This window comes from Sinocyclocheilus grahami, unplaced genomic scaffold (assembly GCF_001515645.1).
Source record: "Sinocyclocheilus grahami isolate Dianchi unplaced genomic scaffold, SAMN03320097.WGS_v1.1 scaffold833.1, whole genome shotgun sequence".
Lineage (NCBI taxonomy): Eukaryota > Metazoa > Chordata > Actinopteri > Cypriniformes > Cyprinidae > Sinocyclocheilus > Sinocyclocheilus grahami.
Window position 1 is genome coordinate 320456 of NW_015506012.1, and position 18914 is coordinate 339369.

The following is an 18914-nucleotide window of genomic DNA, read 5'->3' on the forward strand; positions in this document are numbered from 1 at the left end:
GAAGAGATGGGAGTCTAGTATTGCAGATGAGCTGATTTATATGATTTATGATTTATATACTCCCTCAGCTTCAGACCTAAATAGGATCAATTAACTACATCTGGCTGTATGGCTTGTGTATGATTCAAATAGGCCTATATGAACTATAGAGCTTGTACAATTTTGAACTAACCCTTATTTTATAAGCTTTAATCATAATACGTTATTGATAATGGGATATTCAATCTGTCAGTTCGGCTTACTACTAAATTTGGCAAGATAGCCAGAGAAACTATAATGCCTTGTCGAAAGAGCTCAAATGTCACCGCTAACCACAAAGCAATTAAACCCTCTTTCATGCACTTTCGCCACCTGTGCATGTATCAGGCGTTTCCTTCAAAGACTCGTGTTGGCTCGTTCAGAGCGCACTGGCAAATGAAAACAGGGCTTGCTGTAATTACTGAAAATTTCGCATTATTGTAATGCAATTAATGCACTGTTTGGATGCGCCGAATCCCTCTCTATTCACACTAACGAGGCCTGCTAGAATCCAAAATGAACAGGTTCAGTTCAGTCAGTCGATCAGCGCCGCGCTCAATTTGGCACCAGATGGTAAATAGCAAATCCTCAAGCGACATGACAGTCCAATAGCACAACCAATCAAAAATCAAAACGCCTGTGGATATTGGCAAAATATCGAAACCAAACTGGAAATGCTTTCAATTTAAACTTCTCTGTAATTTGCATTGCTCTTTCCTTTCAGAAATATAGGCTCATGCAATCCGATGTCGCCTAATGCTTTATCAAAGAGCATGCCTGCAAACCACTCTAATTTTCCAAATAATTTTAAGAAATGAATTTATTAGCCCATAGCCGTTCAGCATATGCAAAGATGTTTTAATATATTTACTAATCTTTTATTGAGCTCATACATAGTATGTTTAATTTTGAGCTAAATGAATACATTTATTTTCGAAATAAAGATAATTAAATAACAGGCTTACACCTAAATGACGCAATTATCCTCATCCAAAATGACCGATTCATAAACCATCGTGACACTTAAGGTAAAGGGTCAAATTAACCCGGAATAAAACTGGAGTGATTTACATGATCTGTCTTGTTAACTGCAAAAGAAGAAGGCGAAGAGTTTTATGGCGGTTATGGCTAAACCCCTCATTATCATACAGCTGAATTGTTATCTCACCCCATCTCAGCCAGAGGCCCGTATGAGAGCAACATGAAAGCCCTCGAAACGCGCTTCTGATGAGGGGCACGCGACTCAACAATAATGGCACGCTGTATTTAGGCTGAAAGGACAACGCGTGCAGCACATGTATCAAATTAAATGAGGAAATATTATGCATATTTTTTAATCAGGCATCACTTGGAGTGAGCTTTTGATTCTTTTGATAAAAATACAAAAATAAAATACTTTGTATAAAACTGTGAAGATGAAAAGAAATGCTTAGAGGTGCATTTAAAATAGATAAAATACATATTCAAATATTACCTACTATAGTGATTACTATAGCGCTTAGGCAGAAACATGAAGAGGCTCTACGCTGGAACATCAGGTAAGGTATATGACCCTACACTGACCGCGCACGCGTTCAATGATGTAATATAATTACCCGCGCAATTGACTGGAACGGAGACAAACGAGAAGTAACAGGCTGTGTGTACGTTGTGTGAAGTTTCCTCCGTTTTTGGATGAGAGAAAATTGCACGGTGTGAAACGATCAGCGTTTAACCGTGCCTGCTTTAAATATGCCAACAGATGCTGGGCTTGGTAATAATCACTCGCGCTTAATTGGTCATCATCCGCGTAGTGGTGGGTATTAAATGTGGATATCATTGTTGTCGAGAGAGGGGGGCTGACTGAGTATATAAAGTGGGCGGTGTTTAGTGATAGACAGTTTATATAATGAGTAGCGCGGACACAAAGCCAGTATAAATACTGCGGGACGCAAGAAACAAGTCTTCATTCACGAATTACGCGAGAAGCGCGAGGATACCCAACAGCGCGATGCTGACGCACAAAGTTTAGAACCAAAACAAGACATTACCATTGACACTAAACACATCGGTGTGCTCACTGTGGAATACTAAACATGCTCCGTGGATATCTTGAGACGAAGAGGAATAAGACTGGATGCTGATTTCCCAGTTTCACCTTCACCTTTCGGATAACCTGGAAATTTGCCGTGCTCCTGCACACTGAAGTGCCGTGCAGGGTGGACGCGCAGCGGGATATACCTTTTTACTCTTCGGCGTTTGTTTTCATTGCACCCTTTTACTCTGGAATAGGCTCTTTCGGGGAATAAAATCGTGGGTGACGCGGCTGCCCAGGAGAATCGAAAAGCATGGCAGCTTGGCTCACCTTTCTCATCGCAATTTTCACGACCGTTTTGACGCAGGTAAACATCCCAGGTCCTGTGGAAAGTCAGCAGGACCCCGTTCCTCTCAATTGTTTCTCGAGCGCACTTTTGTAGGTAAGCCAGTGTTTGCAGTGCAATGTTGTAACGCGTGTAATTTTTCCCTGCAGATATTTGGATCTGGTGTTTTCGAACTCGACCTTCACGAATTCAGAAATTTCAAAGGCTTGCTCGCAAATGGCAATGCATGCAAGCCTGAATGCAGGACTTTCTTCCGAGTTTGCCTAAAAAACTACCAGGTGGTCGTGTCTCCAGGTGACTGTATCTTTGGAAGTGCCATAACGCCAGTGCTGGGGACAAACTCGTTCAGCATCATGGGAGGTGGCTCTTTCAGCACACCGATTCGACTGCCGTTCAACTTTGGCTGGCCGGTGAGCTCCTCAAATGCAACTCCTTTTGATCGTATAAGAGCTGAAACATGTTTGCGGTTTATTACAGTATTGGGGTAGCAACAGTTTGTAATGCAGCCAGGTTCAACAGTAACAGTTTTGATCCATTCCACATTATTCAATATTTTGATCACTTTAATTGCGGTTATTAATTTATTTCTGCTTCATAAAGATTTTATAATGCTGTTTGTTTTAATAATGTATGTAATCTGTTGTTTTAGATATAAAAGGCAAAAATCTAAATGTCTCTTTCCTCCTAGGGATCATTTTCATTGATTATTGAGGCCTGGCACTCACCATACGCGGATCTACCTGTAGGTAAGATTCGATTTTGTCCACTAGAGGGCGACACTTCGATATTGTACAAGCTTCTCTTTTCATTGGAACCTTTTATATAGCCTTAGCCTACATTATTTTGTCTACAACGCTTCATTAAACCTTGGCAAGCTCCTAAGAAACATGTTCATTGAAAATGTGTAAATTTGTAATGCATTTTCCTATTGCTTCAAACACCTTTGCATTCTCATGCTCGAACACAATTGAACTTCCTTTGGTTTATTTTTGGCGTGGGAAAGAGCAGTGGGCTTTGGTGAGAATACACAGCGCTTGCCAAAACCATCCGACTGCATTTTCCTGTATTTTACACCTTTGTCTCTCCCGCCCTTTAGAATGGGATAATACCATGGGAATATTTTGCTTAACTCAAAGGAAGAGGAAGTTTTACTCCAAATGTGTCTGCTTCCCAGAACTTAAAAGTTGGGCTACATTTTTTCCTTTGAAGACACTTTCAAAAAAGAAAAAAGAAAACTATCACACCACGCTCTAACCTACCTAGCCTATGTCATTTAAGCTTTTTAACCTGAGAAAAAGAAAAAACAAGAAATCAAATAATAATTCAGCAATGGCCTAATCACAATCTCCTCCTCTTTTTCTACAGACACATACAACCCTGACTTGCAGATAAGCTTTTTTGCCATCCAAAGAAAGTTGGAAGTAGGGGCTGAATGGTCTCAGGATGTTCAAAGCGGGAAGCAGACGGAGCTAAGGTATTCTTACCGGTTCATCTGCAGTGAAAATTACTACGGCGACAGTTGTTCCAAAAAATGCACGCCCAGGGACGACCGTTTTGGCCACTACACCTGCAACCCTGATGGGCAGTTATCCTGTCTCCCTGGCTGGAAGGGGGAGTACTGCGAAGAACGTAAGCAATCAGAGATCACAATCCACTGGACTCTTGTCTTGAAAAGTGAGGCTTTGCTTAGGTGTGAGCTCTCTGTCTTGCTCATCCCTCTAATTTACAATGAACAAAAATATTAGAACATGTCCGAGTGATGTAAACGGTGCTGTCAGCGGCCTCTGGGATCAACCTTTTAAAAGGAATTTGCATAGGAAATTTTAGAAATGGAACAACCAGAATTGTGTTTTGTGGCCTCTAGCACAAATAAACTCTCTTTTAAATCTGTTAAACATACATTTGTGATACAGGCGAATTGTGATATGCAAATCTATAATTAGCAAATAAATAACATTTAGTGTGAATAAGTGTTTAAATGAATATTTAATATCTAATATCAAATAATTAACAGGTCAGTGTTTTGTCAATGTTTCTCCAATGATGATCCTCAAGTAGTACTGTTGCTACGGTTACCTCTTCAGGCCATACTGTTCCTGCCTTTAACTTCGAATTTATTTTTTGGTCAAATACACACAATTTTGAGACAAACTATTTATATTCAAGTAAAAGATAAATGTACCTTTAAGGTCCTTTAAGATTGGGTTTGACTTCTTTTGATCGTAATGGGCAGGAGTGAATGCAAACAGCGTGCTGACATGGTTATGGGTTTGATGGAAAGCGTATGTTTGCCGACTGTATTCATTTGAGTCTTGTGTGTTTTGCTTTCGGCTTTTTCTTGGTACTGCTGTAGTTTCTCTGAGAATTCACGGTGTTGATCAGGGCGCCGCTGACACAGTTTATGTATACTCTAAACGCGCGTGCTTGGTAATTTAATCCTGCACGAGCGTCATGGCAAGCACGCGCCGAGTTAATCGCGCCATTATTATCCGCCACGCGCCACGGAATTGTAGTCCCCATTGTTGCGCTCCAGCGTAGCAGCTGCAAATATGGTTCGCACAGACTACAAACAACAATAGGGGCAGCTGTCCGTTATTGGGATAGAGCATCTGCTGCGGTCTAACCAGCAGTTCAGCGCCGGTCGGTACCCGCTCAAAATCAATGTCATAGACGGCTCAACACGAGCAACAGTAAATTACCCACATCCAAATCAGTGACCTCGCCAGACAGGTTCTGTACAACTGCTTGCAGCGAGACAGATTTATTTGGTTATTTGGTACATTCACTATGCTGATAATGAACAAGTAGGCCTACTAAACTTGAGTTTATTCAAGAGCAGCTGATATTAAGTTAAAGCCACAATGCAATTATGGATGCTCCTATTGGAAAATGGAGTCAGAACTTCGAAATAGATGTCTAGTCCAGTTTCTGTCATTTCTGTTTTTCGTTCAGCTACAACAAAGCTTAATGCAAAGAATGAGTCGGTCACACTTACTCATTTATTACATCTTCAATAAGTATGAACCTTCACATTTAAAGGTGAAGTTGGATTTTTTTTGTGCCATTATTGCAAAAAGAAAAGTTACCTGAGAACTGTCGTTTGTTGGGCAAACAGGTAGTTCTGCCCAAGCCTGGCTAAGACAACATTGTTATTTCAGACCGAATGAGGTGCTCAAACAAACAAAGGACAAATTATTTAACTTGGGGGAAATTACGTACATCACCTTTAATATGTCAAAATAACTTTGATTGAACTCTTCATAACTGTTGTAAACCCATGACAGTTTACTAACAAGAGCTTTTTCTTTTAATGCAGCGATCTGTCTGGAGGGATGCAGTGAGGCGAATGGCAATTGCTCCAAACCTGGAGAGTGTGTGTAAGTATACATGGCCTGTGTATGAAGTGTCTTTGTGTCTTTAGTCTATAGTATTTGCTCTGTTGTAATTTTCTGACCTGCATTCAGGATAAGTCTTAAAATGCAACATGTTGTTATTCAGCTTTTGTCAGAGTTTTGGCAGCTATAGTTTGATGGGAAAATGTCCTATGTGAATATCTAGTTTAGTGGAGTTTTAAAAACATTGTTTGTCCTGAACCATATTTAAACTAAAGTGTTTTTTATATATATTTGTGTATTGCAGGTGCAGAGAAGGATGGCAGGGTAAACTTTGCACCGAGTGTAGGAAATATCCAGCCTGTAAACACGGCACCTGTCAGCAACCATGGCAATGCAACTGTAAAGAGGGCTGGGGTGGACTGTTCTGTGACCAAGGTAAGACTAAACCCTAAACAGTTACAGCGAATGTCTCACTCTTCATTGACCTCAGTGTCATGGTAATAATAGAGCTTACAGCACTTTAGCTCATTGCTAGTTTAAGACTGAACAAGTAGATCTGTGACTGAAACGTGGAAAAACTTAAGGTGATTCACACTGATGCTGAAAAATATGACCCTTTCTAGTACTGACATTTTTTATTATTTCTTTCTAAACAGATTTGAATTTTTGCACACATCACAAGCCATGTGTGAACGGAGCCACATGTATGAATACAGGTCAGGGCAGTTACACCTGCACCTGTCGGCCTGGTTACACTGGGGTCAACTGCGAGCTTGAGGTGCGCGAATGTGACAGCAGCCCATGCAAGAATGGAGGTCTTTGCTCGGTGAGTCATTATTTATAGTCATTCTGACTCAATCTAAGTTTATTAATTTGATTAAAACCACATGCATTTAACGAGCTTATTATTTTTGTACTGTAATGTGAATTTGGACTGGAATAAACGCAAATAAATTAATCCTCTTCACAATAGGATTTAATGATAATAAAATCACTAAAATATGACAGATAATCTTTGATATTAAATGTTATCATCTGTCCATGTTTGGATAAACCTAAGGCTTAATCATTGACCATGCTATAACCTTATTAATGGATCCAAGCATCCATTGAAAAGCCTTTTCTCAACATCTAGAATTACTGTACAAACATAAAACAATGCAAATGGGTCCATAAATAGCTTTATGAAACATCTGCTTCCTCTCTCACCCTATAGGATCTTGACAAAGGCTACATCTGCACCTGTCTGCCTGGCTTTGAGGGAACTCACTGTGAACACAGTCTGCTCACCTGCGCAGACTCCCCGTGCTTTCATGGCGGCAGATGCCACGAGAAAGACAACGGGCGCAGTTACGCATGTGACTGTCCCAGAGGCTACACGGGTCTGAACTGCGAGAGAAGAGTGGACAAATGCACGACTCTGCCGTGTGCCAATGGTACGAGAACGCATCTTTTCTGCCTCTAACTTTTACATTTAGAAATGTTGCGGATGCAGAGATCCAGATGTGTGTATGCATGCATATCTATGTAAAATGTGTCACTGACACCTGTCCCACTGATCCACAGATGGCTTGTGTGTGGTCCTGGGGGGCGTTCGCATGTGCAGCTGTCGAGCGGGTTTCACTGGCCAGCGCTGTGAGATCAACATCAACGACTGCGCAAACAACCCCTGTGCTTACGGCGGCACGTGCTACGACCGCATCAACGACTACGTTTGCTCCTGCGCCCCGGGATACGAAGGCCGCAATTGCGACCGGCCATCCAACGCCTGTTCGTCCAGACCCTGTCTCAACGGCGGCTCCTGCGTGGGCATCCCAGGGAACCCGCCCGCCTGCTTCTGCCCCAGCGGCTTCACCGGACCCCACTGCGAATACTACTCTGTCACCAAAGAGGAACCCCAAGATCGCTTCCAGTGGGCTGCGGTTTCTCTAGCCGTGGGTTTGGTGGCGCTCGTGGTTGTGCTCTGCATGGTGGTCATTGCTCTGCGCCACATTCACAGGCAGGCATCTGGAGAAAGGACTCAAGGCGAGGCAATGAACAACATGTCGGAATCGCAAAGAGACAACTTGATCCCCACCTCCCAGTTGAAGAACACTAATAAGCAGGTCAGCCTGGAGGTGGACTGCACACCTGACAAATCAAATTACATACACAAGAACTGCCACTTGGACTACAATTCATCGAAAGAGTTCAAGGACATCGTATCCCAAGAGGACAAAAGTCATAAATACGAAAAGTGTTTAGAAGAGAAAATACCATTGAGTAGAATGTACAGGTAAGAAATGGATTTCATGTCACTTTGATAAATAGAGGTGTTTGGATGAATTGAATTTGCTTTATTATGCTGAGGTAATGCTCCATTAGAGTGCCGCCCAGTATATTAACCTTTGCACTTAGCACTCGCCTGATGACCGTAATACGAACATCAATACTGGCTAAAAGAAGTTATCCGCAACCGCAACACACATTTACACGCTCAAATGCGGATTTTACTCACGGGCCCTAAGGCATTGACAGCAAGAAGCATTTTTACCCCATTAAAAGATTTTTATTGATTTGGACCGCACAACAAAAACGCTTTTTCTTCTTACAGGGATTTTTTTTTACATCAGCCTGTAAACAAAGCAAAAGAACAAAACGCTATAAAGTGAAAAAACGAGCACATTCACCCCCATCTCAGCACAATAAATAGCCGCTCCATGTGCTTTTACTTTGTGTTAACATGAAGCGTGATGTGTGTGCAGGGAAAAGCCAGAGTGTAGGATATCAACGATATGTTCCCCAAGGGACTCCGTGTACCAGTCTGTGTTTGTAATAGCAGAGGAGAGGAGTGAATGTGTCATAGCAACTGAGGTAAGGAGGATCATTTCATTTCTTAATATGTCTGCATGTTTGAAGCAGGGATCTTCACCATTTTATCATTCTGTCAGTGTCTACTAATCTAGCCTACTGAACAGATGCTTGTTAATAGAGAGAAAAGTGATAAATCTGCCATTTAGGCCACTAAATATTCTACTGTACGCATTTCAAGTTGTAATGAAACTATAATATTCTTACTGTACATATTGAGAGCAGTGCATCAATTCCAAAGCATAATCTAAGCCTCTGTTTTATTTTTTCTCTTTCTACAGGTATAAATTACAGGCTGATGTCGATGAAGAGAGGAGACAAAAACACAATCAAAGCAGAATCTTTTTCTGGATTGTTTACAAAAATACTTAAGAGACTGGAGATTTACATTGACGTCCACTGCTGCACTGAGAAACTTGAGAAACTGGAGAGAGCAGAGTCCTGCTCATCGAATGCAATAGTTTAGTTTTATGTGGAAGAAGTGTTTGTGTACAAAACGTGTACAGTCCTGGATGATTTCTGAACTCTTCTGCTACGGTATGTTTTTCCCCCGTGGACTGAAAGGAAAAGGGACTTCTTCGAGGAAAAAAAAAAGATTATTTTGCGGTAATCATGGACACGTCGTCCGCCAAGTAATCAATAGAAGGTGCCAGGGACTTCCAAACCTTCAACCAGCATTGCCAGCTATGCAAGAACGAGGAGGGGAGCACCAATCAGAGAGCTTACCCAAACAAATCAACAATGAGCACTATGAATGTCTGAGAAAAGAAAACTGCTAACATCAATCTTTTAAAAATAATTTTTGCTCTCCTCTCTACAATAAGATTGTAAGCAGCTAAAAATTCACAAAAAAGCCTTAAAAGAATTAAATAGAGTGCTATGTTTGTGCCCAGGGTCTTCTTGGATTGTTTTTTTGAGAATTTAATCAACATGGAAAGTAAAAAAAGAAGAAATGAAAAATAACTTGCAGACCTGTGCCAGCAAGATCCAAGTGGAAGTTAAGTTGACTTCTTTTATGCAACACGGCCCATGAGTACAAGACAAGAAATGGACAGAAACAGAAAAACACAGCGACTTCTCACCACTGACTGCCTATAATTAGTTTTGAGAATACAGAACCAATAATGTAATTTTTTTTTTAAGTGATTATTTCCAGAGTTAATTTAATAATGACACTGCTCTTTATATGTTTTATACTATTATTTTGTATATAATGCATATTTATAAGAAACCAAACATCTGAAGAATAAAAAAAAAGTTAATTCCTTCAAGCTATTTTGTGTTCTTGATAATTTCACAGTTGTGTGTGTAATATATATATATATATATATATATACACACACACATACAACAAATCTACAATTTGGTTACAAATGTGCCATTTCTTTACATCTCCATGAACAATTTTTTCTCAATCCTGAAAAAAAAAAAAACTCACAACCCCCTCCTTCCCCTTCCCCAGTTGTAAATTGGCTTGAAATTTAAATCCGTTGCCTCGGATACAGGCCCCTTGAGCTGGAAATTCTGAAACAAAGAAAGGCGAAGAGTGCAAACGACAGAGGAGCGGCCCCTCCTCAGAAAACCGAAACAGATGCCCCAGGGTGCAACCTTGCCCTGCCATAAAAACAGCGGCATATGCCGCCCCTCTCACCAGGCTCATCATGGAGCTGCTCTGCAGAGCACCCATAAAGAAAACACACACACTTATCTACAGACACAAACGAGTTCCAGCTCCGAGGGCCTCATCCTCGCCTTCGGGGCTAAAGAAGACATCTCGATCCCCAACAAAAAAATCGACCGGAGCTTTGCACGGGGCCTTGGCGCCACATATGGGTTTCAGTGACATTATGCACTCCAAACATGGAACGAATAGGAAAAAAAGCGAGGTTTTTATTAAAAAGATTTAAATTAATCAAAGACCCAATTGGCCTGCCAGAGCAGAACAGCCTGTACGGAATCACCTAAAGGGTGCAAAGGTCAGCTAAGGCTTGATCGGCTAGTTAAGTAGTTCATCATAAAAAATAAGGCAATTTGGACTTTCATTTGATGTTCAGCTCCGAGATTCATCCTTCCCATCACCCTGGCCAAAGTCAATATTATGAGACCCCATGCAAGGCAGCAGAGGGCCATGCAGGACATGCGTTTTTGAGTTTAACTAAGTACTAAACCAGAAATGGTTTTCCAGGAGGTCAAGCTCAGGTTTCTTTCCATTCCAAAGAGCAACATAATCAACAACCGACAACAAATCTGTGCCACGCAAACACACTCCACACACACATCCTGTTCATCCGTGTCATCTAAGCATTCTTGTCTTTGCGTCTGTGCTTGGGTCAAAAGAACGCGTAGGAAGAATAAACACATTTCGGAAAGGTTCGGAGAGCATTTCCGTCAGCGGCCGGAGCATTAAACACTTGTTATCGCAGCAATTAGTTTTGCGCTAAAGCTTTCGCAATGCAACCTGTTACCCGAACTCCTCCCGTCACAACTGCATGTGTGTATGTGTGTGCGCGCTCTGCTCTCGGGCCTCTGGGTCTAAATCGCACGGCCAGGCATTCTCATTGTGTTATAATCACTGCATCCTGTTTGTGACCCAGTGACATCATTTCCTGCTTCCTGTCTGATTAAAAAAATTCAGAACATACCGGCACTGGCCAAACGCTTTTCTCACGCATCTCTCTCTTTCTTCGTTCTCTGTATTTGTACGGATCCCGAAAAGTTTCAGGAAACGAGCTCATAACAAACAAAAGGGGAGGGGGCATCAAATCAAGACTATTGATTTCATTTCAAGAGTATTTTGAAATCTGGGCTGTGGAATGTGAAAACATCCTTGATAGGAGGATGCTAAACATGCATTACATTTCGACACGGTTGGCCGAGTGCAGTCAAAAAGAGTAAAATGAGTACAACACAAATGAACTTTTTCTGAACCTGAAATTGCACATTAATACCTTCCTAAAATAGTGTTCAAATGGAATGCTAAAATGTACAATTTAAAACACATGATGTCCAAAACCCAGCTATCATGAGCCAGAAATCCAGCAAACCAGAGGCCCTCCATCTGAAATTTCCTTTCACTAACACTAGATGCCACTAAAATGCCCATGAGGTTTGTATAGCAACACAAGCTGCAAGTTTCATTATTTTAAAAAATGAAATAACAACAACATTCTGTTGTCTGTTGCTTATCACACTGTTCTTGAAGTTCTCTTTTATAGGATGAATTTAGTGAAATATTAAAATATTTAACCATGTAACAAAAACGTATGTACAAATTAAAGCAATTCTCAAAAGACTAACATCAATGGGACAGTTCACCAAAACATGGTAATTCTGTCATTATTTACTCTCCTTCATGTCGTTTTAAAAGGAAAATAAGAGAAAATAAAGTTTTAAAATAAAAAGATATTCTGAAGATCTGTTTTTGTCCATACAACTAAAGTCAAAGGGATTCAGTGTTGTTTTGGACCCCATTCACTTTCATTCTATGGACAACAGTTGGAACGTTCTTATTAAATACGAGGAGATATTTAAAAAAATATATTGTGTTCCACATAATAAAGAAAGTCATACAGGTATAAAGAACATGAGGGTGAGTAAATGATAAAATTTTTCCATTTGAACTATCCCTTCAAATAATAATAATAATAATAATAATAATAACAATAATAATAATAAGAAGAAGAAATTAAAAGTAAGATTAAAATTGCATAAAAATTGATGATCAAAATAAATATATAATGATCAAACTTTCTCATCTATTAGTGAACCAGTTTTTTTTTTTTAAATAACATTTATGAAATACACCATGTCTGAAATGTTCCCTGGATTTTATCATGTATGGCAGGAAGAATGTTTAAGTGCACCATATGTGTGCATGGGGCATGGGAATGTAATGTTTATTTTGGGTGGAGATTTTTTGGTCTCTTTCAGCAAGCCCATTCTCTGCAAGACATGGTCCATGTATATTTTAGTTTTTTTGTTTTTGGACATTTGACAGCAGTATGTTCCAGCTGAAACTGCTCATCAACATAACATCAAACTAACATGAGCCAAGCAAGCAGCCTGAAGATCTGAAAGCCATACATTTTTAAAATAATGAGCTTTGTCAAATTCCATATCAATTATAGTATAATTACTTTGATTAAGTTAAACATTTAATCAATTATGCTAATAAAACTTTCAGTAACTTGATCAACAGCCCAAAAAAAAGTATGGTTTTAGAAACTGGTTAGTAACAGCTAAAAAGAAACACAAACAAATGGCAAGTACAACACATGTGCAATTCACACAACCCTCTTTCCATTCTGCATTTGTCATTCATATAAGGTCAGCGAGGGCCTAGCGTGTCTGCGCCTAGGTTACTGCACTAGAGAAAGTAAACAGGCTGTCCCGTGAAAGGTCTGGTCACTGGAGCTCCCCCGTCTGCTTGAGCTATAGGCAGAGAAAGGCTTGTGCATCATGCAGACTTTTAAGGAGCTTACATGTGCTTGTATCTTATGATACCAGCTAATACCTCTATTTATAGATAATCCTATTTTAACCAAAGAAGAGCCTAAGCTATACTACAAGGAAATGTCCAGGGGTGGCCAGGGGCAGAACTTTTTATAACATAAAAATAACAGCAAATACAACATTGTGTCTGATTAAGTGTTTGAAATTCAGTGATTCATTTACCTGAAAAAAAATTACTAACAGGCTTGCAAAAATAAAATAACATGGGTTAGCTACTAATAAACTATCCTTTCTGTTGACATCAGAAAAATGTTACATCCACATTGCCACAGAGTGAATATTAAATGAGTCACTATAGACTAATGGCTTAGAAACTGGCCTGACAAAACTCGTCAACCTAAGACTTGAATCCCAAACAAAGCTGACAAAAGAACTGTGACACTCTTGAGATCACAAGTCTGCCCTGCCTGTATTTCTTCAGTTTGATGATGCTTTCATGTTGTTATTCTCAGGCTGGCCAGATATATAATACGCAAAAAAAAACATTAATCTAACAAGACTCTGACTCTTCTAGACAGACAACAGGTCAGTACATAAATATTTGTTTTGCTAAGAACATGACGCAGTTCTAAGGACAAACAACATGTACTCAGAGTACTTTTCCGAATTTATGGTACTGATGACCTTAACTTTATCATAATATGTAAATAATCAGAGCATGAGATGTAAACAAAATAGAGATAAACATGTGGTTGAACCTGTCAAGAATGTGGCACTGGATGTCACAGGTTTGTAGAAAGATTAGAAATGTATGAAAAATTGGTTGTGTACTTATTGGAAAGGTCTGAAATGTGTCACATTATCATAGATAGAGATTACAGACAAAGGAGATCTAAAATACAAGCCGATGCCATAGCTTAAAAGATCTTTAGGAAGAAACTAATCTGTCTCAGCAGTCATGATAGGATAAAACTGAATGGAGATTTCTGAAGGATGTTACAATTTCTGGTGGCAATGCAAAATGCATTTCATATTTGACTAGACTACTGCATTTAAAATGGAAATCGTGGACATGCTTTGAAACAGCATCTTGATTTCTTTATTATTATATTATATTATATCATGGCTCCGAGATGCTGAGTTACACTCCAGCATCCCTGCGATGGATAAATAGATGGATGTTATATTATTTTCTCAAATATTATGTTCTATTGTAATAAATGAATTATTATATCTTCCAATGAAGTCTTCATACAAGGTCAAATCGGCTACCTTGTATGTGCATTCAGCAGTGTTTTCGGTGTCAAATATCATTCTTAGAAGGCCTGATGCAATACTCTCAGTACGTACTGTTCCAGTATTGCTGCTTGAAACGCTTGTTTCAAGTTGCATCAGCAGAACAGACTTTAAGGGACAGATTCTCTGACCAATGAGCGTGAGAGTATTCTGTGACTGACGTCTGGCTCGCCTATGAAATGAAACAACCTCTCACGTTTTTCCAGAGCCGTTTCTCAACGGCTGTGTTTTTCCTTGTTCGTGAGCCAATCAGACAGGTATGCGCTTCTAGAGTCACGGCAAGATGATTTGATTGGAAAGAAGATAAGCCGCCCCGCCCTATCTAAGCTGTGATTGGCCAGGATTTTGAGCAAGGTCAGATACGCCCATAGACACCGTCGCATATAGTCTACCTCAAAGCAGCCTACGTTTTCATCATCCGCTGAGGAAAAGTAGCACGGCAGTATAGGGCGCGCGAAAGCAACGGTTGAAAGGCTACTTCTTCTGATTTAAAGTGTCGTGGAATTGGCTGGGTAGAGGTTTGTCAGTAAACAGCAGGCTGGCCGGTGAGTTAGTGACAGCTTTTGTGTTGTATTCTAGTTGAAAGAGCCGAAGAGGCCAAGATGGAGTTTTAAGGCAATAATGCGGTAACTGCACGGCATCGGCATGCACCAGGCAAAGAAAAGCGATTTGCGGGACTTCACCATCACAACTGCCAAGCAGTTGGGCTCTGATACCGTCCGCGGTATAGCCGTGAGCCAACCGATACCTCTCCTGCTAGACAGGAGGAAGCTAACGCTAGCCAGTTAGCCTGTGGGCCCATTCAGGTCGCGCAAAGAAGCGGTTACATCAAAGCGTAAACTACTACCCTTTCTATCCTCATACCATCCTGTAAAGATGAAACCTCAAGACATCGTCGCTGGAAAATCCAGTCTGTGGATCTTTGGGTACGGCTCGTTGGTTTGGAAACCAGACTTCGAGTACAAGAGGAGCAAGATCGGTTATATTAAGGGGTACAAGAGACGCTTCTGGCACGGGGACAATTTTCATCGTGGAGATGATGAGATGGTGAGTTTGTTTATTTCTACAAATTTTTAGTTTAAAAACCGTCTAACTAAATACCTGAAGAGCTCCTCTATCGAAACTCATTGACTCTTGCGTATTTCCATGACAGCCCGGAAGAGTGGTGACGCTCATCGAGGAGGACGACGTAAGTGGAACTTCCCCTTTTAGAGGAACAACGCTATGAATAGACAACATAGAAATACCTCATTTTGTGGGCGTAATAAGTTTTTGATACATTTCTTTTCTTGCGTTGTTCCAAACCTGTACTGACTGACTGATTTCCGCCAAACACGAAAGATGTTAAGTTGAATGACAGCCAGGCTCCATTTACTTGTATAGAAACAAATGGATGCAATGAAAGCAAACTGAGGCTGTCATTCTGCCTAACATTTTTTATTTCTGCTGGAAGAAAATCATTAGTGTTTGGAACAACATGAGAGTCAGCAAATTTACAATTATTATTTTTGAGTGAACGGTCTATTTTAAATCCTCGTTCCCCTCGCTATATGTGACTAACCTTGTATTTTGATACACAGGCGTGCACCTGGGGTGTTGCCTTCGAAGTGACTGGCTCTCAGGTCGAGGAGTCTCTCAAATATCTGAACGTAAGGGAGGCGGTAAGAGGCGGCTACCTGACCCGGGTCGTAGAGTTCTTCCCGCGGGGCACGAACCAGTCACCTGTCCAGGCTCTGGTTTACATCGCCACGCCTGACAACCCTATTTACCTGGGGCCTGCCAGCACAGAGGAAATTGCTGCTCAGATCGCTGTGTGCAAGGGGACGTCGGGCCACAACATTGAGTACCTGCTTCGCCTGGCGGAGTTCATGAGAGTCAGCTGCCCTGATGTGGACGACCCTCACCTGTTCTCCATTGAGGCAGCTGTTCTCACCTCCATGAGACGCATATTGTTAGCAGGCTAGACACCTGTATCTTCTGTAAAACATTAAATGGGTCAACATTTAGTCCAAACACTATTAATGTCCTAGCATTAAGTTAATGTTGCCATCCTTGAGGTGTGATTGTGATTTAGTGGCTTTTTAAATTTCATTCTCCCTATACCAAGCTATTAAAACTTACTGTACTACAGTAGAGATACGGTATTAAGGGAACATGGTGTTTTAGGCTGTCTGTTGTTATTCTATAGTGTGACATCATGCATACTGTCAGTTCTCATTGTTTTGTACTCTTGACCCAAGTTTATGATGCTGTAGTACAAATGCATGCTTGTGACAATGTATTGCCAAAGTTTGTCCAGTTCTAAAGCTGTTCGCACTTGTTTTGAATATGTGGGCATGAAACCTCTATACACTTCCATTTTAATTTGCACTGAAGCAGAATACTGTTAAACCATTACAATGGTTTTTCGTTTGCACATTAAAACCTTCAGAGAACCTGTAACCTGATTGTCAAGTGTGTTTGGTGTGAAATGAAGTCGTTATCTGTGTTGAATACATGTAAGAACGATGTTTGAACTTGAGAGAACAAAATAGCGAAGGTGACGAGATTTAACTTGAGTAGACTTGCATTTTAAAAACAGGCAGAAAGTTGGTAACAGAATGCATACACAAACTACATTATATGTGAACATTTCAAATCATTGAGTCAATGTTTTAGTTTTTTTTCTCCAAGTTAGTAAAAGAACCATTTGGGTTTTTCTCTTCAGGTATTTACACTGACCTATAAAAATAGACAAGCAATTGCGGGAAAATTGAGAACTTTGAAAGGGATGATACCCTTGAAGTATTTACATAGAACATTTATCATCACGTTTAAAGACGAAAATAAACCCAGAAATGGCCTTCCTCAAAACCATAGCCAAATATCACAGATACAACAAAATTATGGACTTTTAATTATTTAAAAAATAAAACTGATTTGATACAATTTACAACAAGCACAGATCATAAATGACCAAGTTTTAACTTAAGCTATGTTACATTTCACATCCAAGTATTTTAAGTCACAATTTAAGCAGTGACATGATTTAAGCAGCACTCACTTCAGACATTTTCTCATTGCATTTACTACAAAAAACATTGATTTCTTGTATTCTTCCTAAGAGAAAATATATATTAGTATTTAAGCCAAAATCTTTGAATTTGCAGCAAATAAACAGAAAGAAGGCCATTCGTATTTTAATTGAACAAATGTCAACAAGTCTGTCCTACAAAAATAAGAGCGATTTTACAAAAGCAGTCTTTTCTGTTCCTATGTGTTCACGGTAAAGACGTTGTTCGAGAGGGTGTTCGATAACCAACATTCCTCCCCCGTCCCCATTTCAACTCATCTCTGCTCACAATGATGCTGAACATATCATGATCAGTGGCAGAAGATAAAGAAAATTTGATCTTTCATTTGGCCTTGTTCCCCTTTGCTTACTTGGTTATCAGAAAACAAAAAAGAGATGTCACTGGAATAAACTCTTTTGTCAGCCTTTACAATGACAATGTTCTGTACGAAGGAACAATTAGTTAAATTTCATATTCAGAAGATCAAATTCTCAATGGAAAAGTGACTTGTTTTTGCTTTTAGGAAAGTGCGCAACCTGTGCCTGCTCACCAGCCCCCCTAATGGATGCTAAATTGGGGTGGGCACCAGGTGGGGTTTCACAGTGACAGTAGGGCTTATGGTATGATAACGGCTCAACATCGTAAGCATGAGAATTGCCAACCTGGGACTGAAAATGCACTGGCCATGCTACAATCGAAAAGCGAATGTTCAGAAGCTGCTACCGCCCACTGTGATTGCTGGGTCCTTTGCTTCTCTTAGTGGGGTTGAGTTGGCTTTGTGAACTGCCGTGTGCTAAAGTCTGTGAGTTGGTGGCCTCAGTGCTTCCTTTAGCCTGGGGGGAGGAGGTGCCAGCTGGAACAAAGGCAGGTGTGGTTGAAGACCGAATGAGAGCCGGTTGTAAGGAGCCAGTTGCTGGAATACCTGGAAGAGGGTTAATTAACAATGGATGAACCTTTTCACCAGGAGTTCTGCCAGTCAATGTCGAATCGGTTACCTTTGGACACACTGTAGCCATATGCGGCATACGCAGCTGCAGACGCTGCTGCCGCCCCTGCCATCGCCCCTGCCATTGCTGCAGCACTGCCTGCGGTGGACTTCCGTCCTCTTCCCTTCCTCAAGGAAGATGACTTCCCGGCTCCTCCAGAGCCTTTGGGTCGTCCTCGACTCCGACCGGACCTTCCCCTGCCTGGACTGGATATATCTTGGGAGGAGACACCTGGGAGAGAGTCATGTGTGATGAAATGGGTTAGGATTAAAGGATTAATTCACTTCCAGAATAATTTACTTACCCCCATGTCATCCAAGATGCTCATGTCTTTCTTCAGTCGAAAAGAAATTAAGGTTTTTGAGGAAAATATCCCAGGATTTTTCTCCATATTGTGGACTTCAATGGGACCCAATGGGTCGAAGGTCCAAATTGCAGTTTCAATGCAGCTTAAAGGGCTCTACACAATCCCAGTCGAGGAATAAGGGTCTTATCTAGCCAAACGGTCGGTCCTTTTCTAAAAAAAAAAAAAAAAAAAAAAAAAAAAAGGTTTTTTTTTTTTTT

General features: G+C 40.5%; 3 protein-coding genes across 5 annotated transcripts in view; 2 read left to right on the plus strand and 1 right to left on the minus strand.

Annotated features, from left to right (window-relative positions):
• The first annotated feature begins 1932 nt into the window (after positions 1-1932).
• Positions 1933-9698, plus strand: dll4 (delta-like 4 (Drosophila)). The gene is made up of 11 exons (XM_016247380.1): positions 1933-2399; positions 2528-2788; positions 3067-3124; positions 3744-4007; positions 5695-5755; positions 6018-6148; positions 6370-6539; positions 6930-7149; positions 7280-7988; positions 8458-8566; positions 8845-9698. The coding sequence occupies exons 1-11, from the start codon at positions 2346-2348 to the stop codon at positions 8848-8850; spliced, it is 2043 nt and encodes a 680-aa protein (XP_016102866.1). The 5' UTR covers positions 1933-2345; the 3' UTR covers positions 8851-9698.
• Positions 9699-14700: 5002 nt separating this feature from the next.
• Positions 14701-16753, plus strand: chac1 (ChaC, cation transport regulator homolog 1 (E. coli)). The gene is made up of 3 exons (XM_016247381.1): positions 14701-15358; positions 15465-15500; positions 15892-16753. The coding sequence occupies exons 1-3, from the start codon at positions 15188-15190 to the stop codon at positions 16273-16275; spliced, it is 591 nt and encodes a 196-aa protein (XP_016102867.1). The 5' UTR covers positions 14701-15187; the 3' UTR covers positions 16276-16753.
• A 179-nt stretch (positions 16754-16932) lies between these two features.
• Positions 16933-18914, minus strand: part of ino80 (INO80 complex ATPase subunit) — a 42313-nt gene continuing 40331 nt past the window's right edge. For all 3 annotated transcript variants that reach the window (XM_016247383.1, XM_016247384.1, XM_016247382.1), the window contains exons 36-37: positions 18360-18581; positions 16933-18286 (exon numbers count right to left, since the gene is read on the minus strand). In XM_016247383.1, coding sequence (XP_016102869.1) covers positions 18084-18286; positions 18360-18581 — 425 coding nt within the window. In that variant the 3' untranslated portion in view covers positions 16933-18083. The remainder of the gene's footprint in view (positions 18287-18359; positions 18582-18914) is intronic.